This window comes from Orcinus orca, chromosome 18, assembly GCF_937001465.1.
Source record: "Orcinus orca chromosome 18, mOrcOrc1.1, whole genome shotgun sequence".
In the NCBI taxonomy this organism is placed as follows: domain Eukaryota; kingdom Metazoa; phylum Chordata; class Mammalia; order Artiodactyla; family Delphinidae; genus Orcinus; species Orcinus orca.
Genome location: NC_064576.1, coordinates 26,304,760 through 26,321,730, shown reverse-complemented (window position 1 = coordinate 26,321,730; position 16,971 = coordinate 26,304,760). Strand labels below are relative to the sequence as shown.

At 35.6% G+C, this 16,971-nt stretch overlaps 1 protein-coding gene across 13 annotated transcripts in view; it reads right to left on the bottom strand.

Moving 5' to 3' along the window:
• RBM26 (RNA binding motif protein 26) overlaps nt 1–16,971 on the bottom strand; it is an 89,008-nt gene that overhangs the window by 32,024 nt on the left and 40,013 nt on the right. For 8 of the 13 annotated variants that reach the window (XM_049700968.1, XM_033400105.2, XM_033400101.2 and 5 more), the window contains exons 8-14: nt 16,449–16,619; nt 15,945–16,100; nt 12,089–12,200; nt 10,877–11,036; nt 8,238–8,402; nt 7,287–7,418; nt 5,988–6,059 (exon numbers count right to left, since the gene is read on the bottom strand). In XM_049700968.1, coding sequence (XP_049556925.1) covers nt 5,988–6,059; nt 7,287–7,418; nt 8,238–8,402; nt 10,877–11,036; nt 12,089–12,200; nt 15,945–16,100; nt 16,449–16,619 — 968 coding nt within the window. The remainder of the gene's footprint in view (nt 1–5,987; nt 6,060–7,286; nt 7,419–8,237; nt 8,403–10,876; nt 11,037–12,088; nt 12,201–15,944; nt 16,101–16,448; nt 16,620–16,971) is intronic. The other 5 variants (XM_049700967.1, XM_004276836.4, XM_049700966.1 and 2 more) reach the window with 5 other exon arrangements.

Below are 16,971 nucleotides of genomic sequence, written 5' to 3'. Positions count from 1 at the left end.
AAACAGTGAACTATATGATTACAAATATTGCTCACTATCTGAATCTATTAGGTTCCAGAGTTTAGACAGTAAGAGTTTGAATAACAAGAAATATCTGTATTTTTCGAAAGATGAGGATAGAGTTGTCACAAAAGAGAAGAATGTAATGAACCCAAAAGAAAAGATGATGCTACGATTCTAAGAATATAATAAAAACATAGTGGTCTTTCTAAACAACCACACCTCTGTTTTCCAAAATGGTTTCTGCATGTGCTGTATTTTTACATATTGACCTTATTTCCAGTGACCTTACTGTATTCACTTATTAATTCCAATCGCCTGTGAATTCTTTTGGATTTTCTACATATACAATCATATATCATCTGTGAGTAAACACAGTTCTGTTTCTCCCTTTCCAATGTTTATGCCATTTATTTTATTTTATTTCCTTATTGTAGTGGTTAGGCCCTATACTACTGGAAAAAAGTGACAAGAGTGGACATCGTTTGCTGTTCCTGATCTTAGGGGGAAAGTATTCAATATTTCACCATTGAATATGTTAACTGTAGGGGTTTGTTATTTTGCAAATATACTTTGTCAAAATTAAGGAAGTTTTTTTCTATTCCTAGTTTGCAGAATGCTTAATGTGACTAAATAATTTTACCACATTTCTTTTCTACTGAGATAATCACATGGGGTCCTTCTCCCTCCCTCCAACATCTACCACATACCTCCTCCCAACCCTTTATTTTGTTAATATGGTGAAATAAATGATTTTCAAATGTTAAATCAACCTTGCATTTCTGGAATAAACTCTACCTGGTCAGGATGTATTATCTTTCTCATATCACTGTACATTTGCTAACATTTTACTTAGGATTTTTGCGTTTATGTTCATGAGATATTGGCTTGTAATTTTCATTTCTTGTAGTACACTTGTCAGGTCGGGTATCAAAGCTCTCTTCAATTCGTAAGATGAGCTGAAAAGTATCACACGCTTTGTTGTTAAAATATGCATCACTAATACCTCTTACTTCCCAAGATAAAAGCCAATTCTCCAATAAAATAGAGGTTATAATCCATTAACACCTCCTTATCTTACTTCCTATATAAAATATTACAAGCCATGACTATTATTAGTACTTGTAAAAAAAAAAAGAAAAATAGATGTTTCTCACGGATAAAAACGGAATAAAAGAAGTATTTTGTAAAAATTACCTACTGCAAAAGAAGGTTATTACAAATTAAGTCATCCAAGTATCATTTTTTAATAACCAGTGCCCAAGTTAAAATCAAATACAAAAGAAACATAGTTAGGATGCCCCAAAGCAACACTCCCAATAAGCTAGTTCTCACAGGTGTCTAAAGCAGAAGTGCCTTGCTTAAATGCAATAAAAAGACAGTATTCTGGCTTCCCTGGTGGCGCAGTGGTTGAGAGTCCGCCTGCCGATGCAGGGGACGCAGGTTCGTGCCCTGGTCCGGGAAGATTCCACATGCCGTGGAGTGGCTAGGCCCGTGAGCCGTGGCCACTGAGCCTGCGCGTCCGGAGCCTGTGCTCCGCAACAGGAGAGGCCACAACAGTGAGAGGCCCACGTACCACAAAAAAAAAGACAGTATTCTGAGGAGTTATGTGTAGGAAACTTATTAATATATAATTACCATATAGTCAACTTTTATATTAAGTAAATAATCAGCCTTTCAATAAATCTCAATGTTCACTTATGACATTCCCTTAAAGCAGCATACAGATGTGTTTTCTGTAGCAAAACTTAACTGGGAATTCCAGTGAGGACGACAGGAGTTTACTTTAAAATTAAGTTTATCAAATATTTTCAGGAATTAACGATTTTATTTCTTACAAGAATACCAACTAGCTTAAAAGAGACAAAGGGATTGAAGATCTTGCAGAGAAATATCTTAACATCAAAGAAAAACATGTTTAAGTCAGTAATCAATTTTTGCTACAACAGCTCGGTTCCCAGAAAATTCAGCATAGCAAATAATTTTATATAAATCATATTTCTCTGTAAGAAAAATAATCCTGGTAATAATACTGACTGAGTAATCCACAGAATAATCCTGACAGAGGCCAATCCATTTTTTAAAATTAAAATTAGTCAATAACAGTTATGAAAAGAAATGATCATACATTTCCTTAATCTTTATAATAACATAGCAAAATTACACAACAAATACAAATTTTAAAAATCAAAGGGTTACTTAAATGACTGTATTTTATCGTTAAGGAAACAGAGAAAGTAAGACTTATCCAGGATCATCCAGAATGTCAGCTGCTAAAACCTAACAGCCAAATTCTCTATATGACATGCAATGTTCCTTCAATTATGCCACACAATTTCCCTTTTAAAAGTTCCATGGTACAGATGTCAGCTTATCATCATGCAAGGGGACCAGGATATATTTTTAGATTACCAAAAAAAAACCCTGCTAAGGAACAATAACATCCTGTACCATAAGTATGATATACCTAAAACTGATATAAGAACATTAAATATTCAACTGATTAGTCAGTTTACCTTCTTAGAATTTAGAAGAGCTTTACGGGGATAATTTGGACAGTCTAAACCTTTTTTAAAAAACTAACCAGGATGGACTTCCCTGGTGGTGCAGTGGTTAAGAATCTGCCTGCCAATGCAGGGGACACGGGTTCGATCCCTGGTCTGGGAAGATCCCACATGCTGCAGAGCAACTAAGCCCGTGCGCCGCAATACTCTGAGCCTGTGCTCTAGAGCCTGCAAGTCACAACTATTGAGCTTGCATGCCACAACTACTGAAGCCTGTGCGCCTAAAGCCCATGCTCCACAACAAGAGAAGCCACCGCAATGAGAAGCCTGTGCACCACAATGAGAGTAGCCCCCGCTGGCCACAACTAGAGAAAGCCCGCGTGCAGCAAGAAAGACCCAATGCAGCCAAAAATAAATAAATTTATTTTTTAAAAAAACAAAACTAACCAGGATGGTATATGCAGGTGCCACCTTTATTCTTCATAAATCTCTCTAGAGTAAGCTGAGGCACTCAAACATCATTTTACTGATCACTCTACTCAAACAATACCTATTTAATAGCTATTACAGTATCTTAATATTTAGCAGTAAAAATTAGGTTTTAAGTTTCCTCTTTCTTAGCCCTCTCACATGCAATCTTAGAATAACAAAGAATCACTAGAGAGTTTAGTGGGTGCTATTTACAGGAAGGGGATAAAATTTTACATTTGTGTACTTGTTTGCTTTAACAATGACAAAAGGGCTTCCCCGGTGGCACAGTGGTTGAGAGTCCCCCTGCCGATGCAGGGGACACGGGTTCGCGCCCCAGTCCAGGAAGATCCCACATGCCACGGAGCGGCTGCGCCCGTAAGCCATGGCCGCTAAGCCTGCGCGTCCGGAGCCTGTGCTCCGCAACGGGAGAGGCCACAACAGTGAGAGGCCTGCGTACCGCAAAAACAATGACAAAAGGTATTGTTTGGATGCAAGGTTTGAGTTTTTCCCAGCCTTCAATTTAAAAAAAAATTGAAATAACATTTGATGATGGGGAACATTCTCCTACTCTTCCTAAGACTTCTCTGAATCACTGAGCTCTAAGGATTATGCAGTAAAAACCCCTATGGACTAGGGGAACAGAAATAACCAAGAATAAGCAAAAACAAAATGCTATTCTGTAAACACGTTCACTGAAGATGACAGGAAGTTACATACTTGTAAATAATTGCTTTCCTTAGAAGATTCTTTACAGTATTTACTGAGTAGGTTTTTTTTCATAAATAGCCCACTACCATTAGTGATTTTTCACAAATATACTTAATGCTAACTATATTAGCAAATTTATACTATCAATTCCAAATTTGGACACCTTTCATCTAAAGCTATATAAAACACGTTAAAAAACAATAATGAGAACAAGTAGCAAAACACGCTAGAAAAGTTTTGTAAAAGCTATAATTAGTACACTTCAATTTCAGAATCCAAATCTTGACATAAACAGATCCTACACATAATCAGGGTTGTAGACCTCACCAGAATTGCTCAGCACTATACTAAGTAACAGCCCTTATATTGTTATTTTATTCCTTAGTTACTTATTATCAAGGAGGATAAAAATAATCAAAGTAAATATTTAGATGCTGCTAAATTTAGTGGCATAGACTAAGCCACACAAATTCGGGAGGGGGGCATATATGGAAAACTCTGGAGGTTTCATAGTAGAGGTTAGAGAGATTTTCAATCTTTAAAAGAATGACTAGAAATCTGTTAGGCAGAAGGAAATTACTCCAGAAAAACCACCATCAAAAAAAAAAAAAAAAAAGAGGCAGGAAATAGCAAGAGACAATGAACAGAAAAGGGCTCATTAGGGTAGAAAGGAACAACTAAAGCAGAGGTAACAGAACCACAATAACTGAGGTATGATGAGTTATGAATCAAGCAAATTCAGCTGAGGAAATGAAAGTTTCTGTACGAAGTTAACATTAAAATAAGTCTGGGGCTTCCCTGGTGGCGCAGTGGTTGAGAGTCCGCCTGCTGATGCAGGGGACGTGGGTTCTGTGCCCCGGTGTGGGAAGATCCCACATGCCGCGGAGCGGCTGGGCCTGTGAGCCATGGCCGCGAAGCCTGCGTGTCCAGAGCCTGTGCTCCGCAGCGGTAGAGGCCACGACAGTGAGGGGCCCACGTACCGCAAAAAAAAAAAAAAAAAAAAAAAAAGTCTGAGAGTAGAATGGTGGCAGTGTAAACTAGAGGAGGGGGATGCCAGTCCAGAGGCCAGGGAACTGAAGGAGACAAATGGACTACAAACACAAGTGAATGACTCTAAGGCTTCTAGACTGCACAACAAGGAAAATGGTGGCATCACTTCCAGAGGTGGGTGGCTAGGAGGAGAAATTACTTTATAGGGGAAATAATGAATCATTTTAGGCATTTTATGCCTAAAGTAATGCTGAGGTACCCAAGAAGAAAATGTGATATACAAAATGAGATTCATACTCAAATTTCTAGAATTGCCAAAGTTTAACACAGTAAATAGGAAAATAATATACTGAAGAACCAGTGAAGAGAGCAGGTCAGCTATTTCATGGGATGCTCTAATTAACTATAATGTCAATTTCCCACGTAATCTTCATAATGGAAGGAGCCATGGACTAGAAAGAAATCAAAGACCCAGATTCCAGTCCTAGCTCAGTAACTCATAGTGTATAGGTCAATCATAAAACTATTTGGGGGTTACCTTCCTTAAGGTGAGGATAAAGAAATGAGAAAGATCATCTAATTCTAATATTCTGTGATTCGACATACCTCAAAAAAGACTAAAGATCAGGGCCATTCACACATACCTAAACAGAGAAAAATAACACATCTACACAGAACTATAAGACAGGTCCAAAAATGTTCTCAATTTAATCAGCATTTGCTCCCCTCATTTAAAAAAAGAAATAACTAACTATATTGTCAGGCTATACACAATAGCTGTTTGTAATAAATAAAAAACTTATTTATATCATTCTAATTTACAAAATACTCTTTAAATAATTGATTTTATTTAATCATCATAAAACCCCATAAGACAAATATTACCATCACCATTTTACTGATGAGGAAAAGGGTTCAGAAAGGTTAAGAGCACTGCCCAAAGTCATGCAGTTAGTAAGTGAAGAGCCAGAGCTCAAACTCAGGTAAAATTCCTAATTCATGGCCCTCTCTATAAGGTTGTCAGAGTTTTCAAATTAAAATGTATGATATCTCTAAAGAAAAAATAGTAAATAAAAACAAAAAGAATGGAGCATAAGGAAATACAGTGAGCAGCAAGTATTAAAATGCTGATGCAAAAAGCAAAAAGAGGTAGGCAAATATTTTTCTTTTTCAGCAAATGGAAAGCAAAAAGGTAGGAATAAAAGATACAATTAAGAAGCAAGAGTTTGGAACTATGAAAAAAATTAAAAAATTAAGATGCCACCTGAAAACATTTATGAAGCCAAGACACACACATCATGCTATTCTTCTTACCTTTTCAGTTGCTGAAACAGATGGCTTTGATACAAAACCCAACCTGTCCTTCACAGATAACTTAGTTACATTCTAAAAAAATTAAAATGGGACATATTCAGTGTTTCCCCAAACATATATAAGTCTGTAGGGATTTTGAACATTCTGATTTTACTAACATATACTGACTCTGTAAGTATACTGATGTTAATAACAAAACCTTGGGCCTTCTGCAAAGACAGAGACAGAAAGAAAATGTTTGGAAAAACGAACAGTATACAGTATTACTCAATCATGGAAAATTATGATGTAAAATAAGAGATTTGAACCAGGTGGTTGCTAAAGTCCCCTCCAGTGATACAGAACCATACATTCTTAGAATCCTATGTTGACAAGTAGAAAGTTTGTACATTCTAAATATTAGATCTGAGTAGTTAAAATACATGCCTGCTTTGTGAGCTTAAAACAAATGCCATTCTTTCCTAAATTACGTTTGTTTTATAGCCAAATACACTGTATTTGGTGATGATTTGGGATAGCAGGATTGGAGGAGTTTTTTTTTAGTACCTAATAATTTACTAATTTACATTCTGCATGTTTTTGTAAAATCTCAATATCTTACTCTTCAGGAATTATCTACAAAGACTTATTTTAACAAGGTGGCATCCATTAGCTAAGTAGGATACGACATCCTAACTATTTCACACAGCAAATATTGAAACATAAGAGACTGAGGGTGCAGAAACAAGAAAGTGCCACTCAAGTGTGGAAGGGAGGGAAGGGAATGGCATATGGAGAAGAGAATTTGAGAGTCAGGAATAAGTGATGCAAAGTTCTGAGAGAGCTGCATAAGTAACTTCAAGGTTTAAGCCTTCCCTTTCCAAAAGCTTTCAGTTTAGTCTACTGCATAATTATCTCTGGAACAACATTCTAGTTAAGTAAAAGATGATGGGAAAAATAAGATTTAATGTACTAAAACTTTACATTTTAGACAGTTTTGCTGGAAAATGTCTCCTCTACAAAGTGAAAAAGTATTTATTCTCATAAATAAGTATTAGCTATACGAAAGAATTTAAGATTCAAATACTATAGGAAAAGTAGACTGTGAAAACGTTATGGTAATGGTAAAAAAAAATTTTACAAGTGGTGTTCAAATACGAATAGACAATCATATTTCTGCATAAAACGTATATATAATACATATATATATATATATACACATATACACAGACACACAATTAATTATAATTCAAATCACCAAGGGAAACTAATTGACTGAGAACCTATTACAGGACAGGCACAGTAAGACTTTTCATTTACCTGAGGAAGTTCTGAACTGGCACTCTGGGCTTCTGCTGGTTCAACAGTACTTGAAGGTACCGGACCCAACCGCTCTTTGACTGACTGCTTCACAACAGGCAAAATGGGCTGCTGGACTAAAGGCTGCATTACCTCAGAACAAGAAAAACATGTTAAACAAGTTGATTAGTTCATGAGCATGGAAGGTAACCTTTGTTATTTTGTTACTAAGTTGCCCATGCAGAGAAAGTTTTAAAAGTGCAGCTTATAATCAAAACCTAACCACCTCCCAAATTCCTTCATGCATGTATACAGATGCATAAAATATTTACAAAGTAGAGGAAAAAAATCAAAATCTGACCTTCACTATCTTGTCTCTTTTTTTAGTTAACAGAAGAAAGATAAACAGAAAAACAAACTGCTGTAGTACACATCTGCAAACAATTAAACTTTACATATTCATTGGCTCACTGATTGAAAGAGAGAAAAAGAGAGCGAAGGAAGGATTTCCAATATGAACCTACAGTCTGAGTTTCTAGAATACACACAGCTACCATGTACTGGAGTATCTCCCATGTAACAGGGACTGTTCTATAGGCTTTACACATATCATCTTATAATTATCTAAACTAGGGATTAATGTCATAATAAAATGAGAGAACAGGTTAGAGAAGTTGCTTTTAAAAAACACTGTGCCAAGGGCTTCCCTGGTGGCGCGGTGGTTGAGAGTCCGCCTGCCGATGCAGGGGACACGGGTTCATGCCCCGGTCCGGGAGGATCCCACATGCCGCAGAGCGGCTGGGCCCGTGAGACATGGCCGCTGAGCCTGCGCGTCTGGAGCCTGTGCTCCGCAGCGGGAGAGGCCACAACAGTGAGAGGCCTGCGTACCGCAAAAAAACAAAAACAAAAAAAAACACTGTGCCAAGAGCGTTCCAAGAAAAGCATTTAATTTCACACAAATTTCTCTCTTACTTTTGGAGAAGTAGTTTGTAACTGCTGGGTGCTTCCTTCTCTGTGCCAATAAACCTTAATAAAGCGATTATTTAGCACTGCTTCTGTACTTGATATTGCTTTCTTTGCTTCTTCATATGTTGCAAATTGGATAAGGGCACCTTCAGGATCACCATTATAGGCAACCTAAAATTTAAAATATTAAGCACAGTGAATTTGCGAATGAATCTATTGCTTTATACAGTAAAATTCCCCAAGAAATGAAATATTGGTCCTCCAAGTAAGAGTCTACCTTTACACTTCCTTATATCTAGATTATTACCGTAGCCTACTTTCACTCCAGAAGAAATGGTAACTGAGGACCGTTCAGAGTGGAATCAGAGCCTCCTCTATATAACACTTAGTAGAGAATGCTCACTGCACAAATGTTAAATACAAGCATTAGAATGTTTCACTTTTTACCCCCAATATTAAGGCTATGAGAAATAATCCTTATGTCACTGAGTGACATGACTTAGATCCCCAGAGTCAGAAAAAGTCAGTAAACTACTTTGAAAGGAGTGATCTCTAACTGAAAATCACAGAAAAATCCATCTGTAAAATTTTCCAAATTGGTAACCCTCACAAAAATATTTCCAAGAGCGTAAGAAAATTTAAGGTGGGCAGGGGGAGTAAGATCTACAAAACAATAGCAACAATCACATTTTACACATAAGGAAACTAAGATTCAAAGAGTGCGTGATTCTGTAGATCCATACAATGAGTAAGTAGTAGATCCAGGGCTTTTTAGTGTTCAATTTCCTGTTCTTTCAATAATACCAGTACTTTCCGAAGTATGTTATATAAACCACTGGTGATGCAAAGCAATACAAAATAAGGATTAAGCACACAGACCCTGAATCAAGCAACCTCGCTCCAGATAACAATACCCACTCAGTAGTTGTTAAGAATTAAATACTGATTCATGTAAAACAGAGGGGGGGGCAGTTATATTAGGATAAAGCTAAAGGGTTTTTTTAAACTAACTTTCAAATATATGTATTTTATAAATAATAATGCAGGTAGTATACAGATACAGCAGTAGGACCTGTACAGAGATAAGATACCAATCTCACCAGTAACTGAGGAAATACAAGTTGAAACAATGGTGAGATACCATGTTTTAACCCTCAGCTTTAAACTTCTTTAAATTTAATATTACTAATGTAGTTAACTGTGTAAGGAAAAGAACTTTTTAAAGTCTAGATCTAAACGTGCTAGATAAATCGAATTGCCATAAAAATATTTAGAGATATTCAAGATGCAGTAAATAACTACAGGGTAATATGTATACTCGAGACCCACATACTTTTAAATATGTACATATTTTTAAGTTTGCATACTGATTTATAGGTAGATACATACTCACAGAAATACAAAACAAAAAATCCAAAATAACACATGGTAAATTGTTACCAATAAAGTAATAATATTATGGGTATATATGAGAAGAAGAATGGAAGAGACAGAGAGCTGAACACATTTTCTTTAAATTCTATGTAAATCTCTACTGCCCCACCCTTTTTTGTTGAACTTTCTTTTCATTTTAGGGATTGACTGACTGACTGATTTGGCTGCGTTGGGTTTTCGTTGCTGCCTGAGGGCTTTCTCTAGCTGCGGCGAGCGAGGGCTACTCTTCCTTGCAGTGCGCAGGCTTCTCATTGCGGTGGCTTCTCTTGTTGCGGAGCACGTGCTCTAGGCACGCGGGCTCAGTAGTTGTGGCTCGTGGGCTCTAGAGCGCAGGCTCAGTAGTTGTGGCACACGGGCTTAGTTGCTCCGCGGCATGTGGGATCTTCCTGGACCAGGGATCAAACCCGTGTCCTATGCATCGGCAGGTGGATTCTTAACCACTGCACCACCAGAGAAGTCCCTCATCTATTACTTTTATAATATTATTTTTTAAATGGAAAGAAAACAAATTTTTCCAAGTATCAACTTAAGCTGTACTCTCTAACATTTATTCTTATCCAATTATGGGAAATAATTTAGTTCAAAAGAATGCTGCACAAACTGGAGAAGAAGCCCAACATTATTTGAACTTTCAACATATTACATAATGTAAACTCAATACTAAATAACCTCACAAGTAACATATAGCTAAGCCAAGGTCTAATTTTAGGGGAAATCAAATACAAATTACACTGATATTTATCTTAAAAGATGTTCAAAAGTGGAAGAGTAAAAAGTAAATGTTTAAACTGATTATGGATTACCTGGTATCTGGGCCCCCAAAGTATCTATTAAATGTGTCCCACCATAGCGGCAGCAAAAATAAATCTGACTGAAGCATTCTGCTAATGTGAAACTAAGGAAATGAAAACTACTTTAAGATTAGATTTTACCACTGTGGTTATTTAACTTTGCTGTAATTTTATGATAATCTCTATTAGGTAAAAAGTGTATAATAAGATCAATCAAGTCTCCTGCCTTTTGAAAGTAAATAGTTATTCAAAATCACATTTTCCTAAAATAAAAAGTTTCACTTCATATCCAATTTTCTAAACTTAGAATATTACCAAAGTTTCCATAATATTTTCTTATAAAACTATTTTTCTTACTATATTAAGATTCCCTCTCTAGATAATTAAGCAGAGACAACAGAATCACTTCAAAGCTCTTACCTGTAAGTTAACCAAGGTTCCAAATCGACTAAAATGCTCATTAAGTTTGCTGATATTATTTAATTCTGGAGGAACTTTTCTAAGTTCAAGTTTGGTATTTTCATTTCCAAACTGAACCTTTTTCTGGAAGCCTGGGCTGTTTGTTCTATTAAAATTTGGCCTGTAACAAAAATCAAGTTAATTAATACATTCATTTATAAATCCTGATCCCTATCAAGTACAAAGGAATAAAGTTTTGCAACTTAAGTTCAATTTTTTTTTCAAAATTGAAATTGCTAGTTGATAAAGGGAATTTTTTTTTCCCTCAAAAAATGAAGTTTCCAAATGAGTAGTGTTCATTATCTTTCATGGAAGCCAAATGAGAAGGTTTCTTCCTCATCATTTGTTCCTTTTCACTTCTATTCCACTCCTACTTAAAATTCTTAGCAGAAAAGTTCTTAGCACCCTCTTTCAGTCAATTTGCCTATATAACCTTTGCCATTTCTGCAAAGGCTAACTTATTGAGATATTTCCTACTTCAAAACATTGATTAAAAGCAAGAAATGACTGTCTCGACCTCCTTCCAATTAAAAAAAAAAAGTCAGAATTGTAGGCCATACGTTTGACACTTGAAGAAAGGGGGTCAAAACTGTGGCCCAGGGAGGTTACATTGCTTGCCCTAAATCACAGAATTAAAGGCAGAAACAGAACTAGAAATTATCCATTATTAAACATATGTTAAAGCTCTAAAAGTGTGATCCCAGTCTTTCCTCAAACATGCATATGAATCATCAAACACACAGCATCCCCTACCCCCACAAAGGCTGCTTTCTAACTCCTAACAGGAACTGCCCACATGTAAAGTCTCCTCTCATACCTAACCCTTCCTTCCTTCTCTAAGAATAGGCTCATGACTATCCTTTAAACAGCTAGTATTCAACAACATTGCTAAATTAAGGGGTGGGTTGTTGTTGTTTTTGTGAAGGTAGGGGGAGGTACAAATAGGAAAAATAATGTGCTCAACCACCACACCATTTCTATAAGAAAGTACCTTCCAAGTACCAGACTACTAACTTACATATTTTTAGAAAACAAATACTATACACTTTAGTTGGGGACTGCCTACAGAATAAATTTTATTTTGAAAGAGACCACTATACTGTCACAATAATACTGCAACGATCCTAAAGATCACTGCATAATAAAATTCCTCAATTTCCCCTGCCAGCTTACTTATCAAACCAAGTCTTCTTTGTAGGAACTCCAGGCTCCCCAGAACCAATGGTTCTTTTCCTTGACTCTGAATCCACTACTATCCTCATACTGCTTTTATTAGGAGGCTTTTCTGTTTGAAACAAAAGAAAAGAAAGCATAGATTAATATTTTCTGTTAATCGTAGCCACCTCCTTAAATCTGCATTAAAAACAAAGTTCTGGATTTTTGTCCAAATATACATTTTAGAAGAAATAGAAATATAAGTACATCTAAATACAGTCATCTAAGGGATTTTAACTTATTTTGAATTCCTTTCACGCTTAACTGAACAATAATCAGTAATTCTCATATGTCAAATTAATAATAAATAAATCATCTTGGGGCTGAGTTTATAGTTTTGAAATTAAATGCACAATCTACAAGATTTAAAATTTAACACTAGTCTAGTAATCCTAAGACTCAATAACTTGGAGTTGTGACTGAAATGAGTTGCTTATTTAAACATCAGCATATTAACAAAATAAAATCATGTTAAATTAAAAAAGGTAAATATTCAACATTGAAATGCAGTGCAAAAGAGCTGTAAATATGTGCTACTTTCAACATTTTACATACACTTAGATGGAGTTTGACAAACACAAAACTACATTTAACCTGTTATTCCCAAATGACGCCAAAGTTTAAAACATGCTAACATTAGTCCACACGGAAAAAATATATTTTAAAACTCCTTTCTTAAAAGATGGATAAATTGGTTATATAACTCCTATTCTGAGTATTTCTAAACATATAACTAACCAAAAGAACTTAGGATCTGTTTCAGCACAATCTCTCTTATGGCTACCACTATAGTCTCCATGCAGGAGATCCTCCTACCAAATCTGTTCTTCCTCTCAATGAATGATATTATCATCTGCCCAATTATCCAAAACAGAAACCTGGTGTCTTTCATTTCACCTTCTCCATTACCCCCATTCTAAGTCCCCAAATTCAATAAATTAAAGGTGTTGTCAACTCTTTCCACTAAACTTAAATCTCTTACTTCCCACTGTTACTACCCTAGTCTAGCTACTTATCATCTCTTTTCTAGAATTTTTCAAACGCCTTTAATTGGCCTCCTACCTCCCCGTTCCCATATCCCTTACTCCCTCTGTTCCTAATCAAAAAGATCTTCCAGTTTCACAAAAGTAGCACAGGATATATGTGCTTTATTGACCCCCTTTTTCCGGCTAACTCTGACTTATCCCACATCTCTACAGCAGATCAGGTGGAAACATCCAGTATCTGGCATTGCTGGCATTCACAGTGCAAGTTGTAGTTTCTTTGCCGAGTGGTATCTTCACAGGACCAGTTCTGCAACAGAATTTCTGGCCTATTCCTGCCTCCCAAACATGTTCACTAGCCCTTTTAAAGAGTCTTTGAGCTATCCAATATCCTTTTGTACTTTAATATATTCTTTATCTGAAGGTTCACCAAGAAAGGCAGTGATGTGTTTGCTCCAACTCATCTGTATTCTCTCACTCATATTCTCTTTCACTGTTATTTATTTAAAAGGAGTGCTAAACACACAGAAGCAAGTTCCTCTTGATATACAATTAGTAAATGTGTCTATTAGTTGTATTTACTGTGTTTTCCCCTGATATCTTTTTAATAAATTGTTTTTCTGCTTAACGTTTTCAGCACTGGTTTTGTTGATGGCAAATGAAAAACCACTTAGCCCTTCTTCCTACCTATCTATATCCAGTCAAGGGAGTGTCTATCAAGTTCTCCACTGCCTTAGAAATCTAGAAAGTACAATTATCACTTTTTTGATTCCAAGGCATCAAAAGGCCTAAAGTTTTTTCATTTGTTTAATAACAATAATTTCCTATAAAGTTGAAAGTATGAAGCATAAAAATATAGTTATCACATAATAGTCTGTGACAAATGTAAATGAGGCCATCTATAGGCTATTAGAAATGTATAGTAATTATATAATGAACAATATTATAAACTTTTAATTATGTATATGTCCCAATCCAGGCCAGTAAATTTCAAACCAAATGGGCAATAGATGAGAACATTTTGAGGGGAGGAGGACTGAAAAAAGATAAGGCAACCAGAAGTATAGGTAATCCTCAATTTAAATGGTTTGCTAAATCAGTTGTCTGGTACATAAAAACAATGTTATTAATGGAAAATATATTCCTAAACCAGCTTACAGAAATAGTACATGATGTACCTAAAGAAATTTAAAAAGTAATAAAATAATCATTATGTATAATGATTCTATAAGAAAAGGCATTCAAATTTCTAAGTAGGCATACCAGACATTTATATCTCAATAGAGCCATTTCCTATAACTTGTAACTACATGCATGTGGAGCTGAAATTACCACAATTCCAACTTCTATATGGTAAGATTTATGTGCAAGGGGTTTGATCCTTCTGTCTTCTCTCAATCACCAGCAAAAAACTGTCCTAGATTTGGGATGTATCTAATAAATGTTGATCTATAGTGGCATACATTTATGCCACTCCAAAGCAGCAAGGTAAGAATGAGATGATTTGATGGTTCCAGCAAGAGCAAGGAATACTGGTATAATGAAAAGAAAATGAGTGCTAAGTAGTGACCCAAAGAAGGAAGGGTTTTTCTCTGAACTAGTCAGGTAGGAGACACTCAAGGGATGAGTAAATACCATGAACAGCCATAATCTTAAGTGGCTACTTTTCAATTACAAACAATCTTATTTCCCTTACATAAAAATTGTTAAGAAACCTTTTTTCTATTGCTGTTATTAATGAAAGTCATTAGAATGCCTCAAAGAGACTTTAAAAGGTGTGGGGGGAAAGGGACATCCACATGAAATGTTGTCCTGTGATCTCACAGGATAGAAATTAAAATGTTCCTCAGTCCTCCACCACAGAAAGTTCTCTGAACACTCAAAGTAGATGCTCAGAATCTGACAGTTTCTAATGAACAAACAAAAAAAGTGCAAAGTGTAAGTAAACACAAGTTTACTAAACCACATTAGGTACAGACTGTTACTTATTTAAACAAGTTGGACTTTTATTCACAACTGACAATGCATGACTTTTTTTTTTTTTTTTACTAGAAATAAAAGATGGCAAGGAAAGATTGGAAAGAAAATGGGATTTAAAAGTTAGTTGAAGTAGTTAGGAAAAAAGATATATTTTTATTGGCCTGTATAATATTTTCTATGATGTCTGACAACATTGCTCCATCTTTCAAATTAATATGAACTCTCCCTCCTCTGAACCTTTGTATCAGTTTGCACCTCTGTATAGCACTTTTCCTGCCCTGGCTTGTGGACCAGTCTAAATTCTATATTCTTCTCCCATTTAGAAATTATACCAAAAAGTCTGTCTCCTCTAAGAAAATTTTAAAAGCTAACAAGTCACTTTCTAAAATATAATTCTTTTTGCTTAAAGTATTATAAGCAAACCAGTATCAAATTCTAACATGTCAAAAGCAAACAAAAATAAAATATGTATCAAGCATTAAATTTGTACAGCTAATTTCATGATCTAAACTACAAAAGAATTTATCTTTAGGAATTAAAGCATTATTCTTAAAGAGTTTAAATGAACCAATTAAGACTGCAAATGATAGCATATACCCCGAAAAAGCTAGAAAATAAGGACTTTGGGGAAATTCCTTTCCCCTTGGAAGACAGAATAAAATGTCACCAACACCACAAATAGGGTACCACACATTACCTTCTCTCTCATGTGAGACCAAAGGATCCAAGGAACAAACATAAGCATCATCCCTTACTCAACTCCAATAAACACAGGACCGACTGTTCTTTTCAAATGCTTTGCCACTCTTGATATTATGAAAATGATAAGAAGAAAAGATTCATCATAGTACCTCTGGGTGGCAAATCCATATCCCCTGATGTTAGTCCTATCAAGTTAGGCCTTTGTGCATGCACTCTGTGTCGATACATTGGTCTGGAAGTGTTTGTTATGCTTGGGGCTTCAGGATTGTAGCCATCTGTGTCATATGTATCTGGTAATACAAAAACTGCAATTAAAAAACAATTATAAAACTCCTCTTGGTAATTTTTTTATACTGATAATAGAAAAAGTCAACTACGTAACATATTACTAATTCATAACTAACATGCATATGTATTTTTAAAAATAGTCTTCTAAAAATTAAATGTTATTAAAAACTTAGTTTTTTAAAAAGTGTAACTGAGAACTTATATTTAATGTGCATTCACCATGTCTACATTTTATTCCATATAATTTTAGTAAGAAAAACAGACTTGATAGAGCAATTCACTCTCTAGACATTTTTAAATTCCTCACCTAAAACTCTTCTCTAAACTATACTACATTATTAATACAGAGAGGGCCAAAACCGCACCTGCAGTAAAAAGAGAGGGTGGAGCAGGAGGAGGCTGGTGATGGATGCCAGTTGTTACCACAGTAGGAACAGAGCTGGTCGCAGAGTTTGGGGGAGCATCCATGCCAGATGGTTGCAAAGGAGGAAGTGGAGGTGGTGGTCCTGTCAAAACCAAAGAATAAGAAATATCATCTGAAAGCAAACAAATAAAATAAGTTATTGTATATCCAAACGTGATATTCTCCTTTAGCAAATTATAATATCTACAAACACCAAGCTCTTACAACTATATGAGTTTTTCAGGGTAAAATATTCATTTAATGTATTCCAAAACAGGTTTGTCTTAAGCTATAAAGGACTACAGATAGCTGGGATTCATCAGTAACATGCATAATTCAGGGCCACCCTAAACCACAGTAAACCATAGGTTTGGCACAGCCTGAAAAATAAGGAGTATATTCCAGATGGGAGCATCTTACTCTTAGTTCCTAACAGGCATCTATAGGATTACTTTAGATACTTTTAACAAAATCAAGCATCAAAC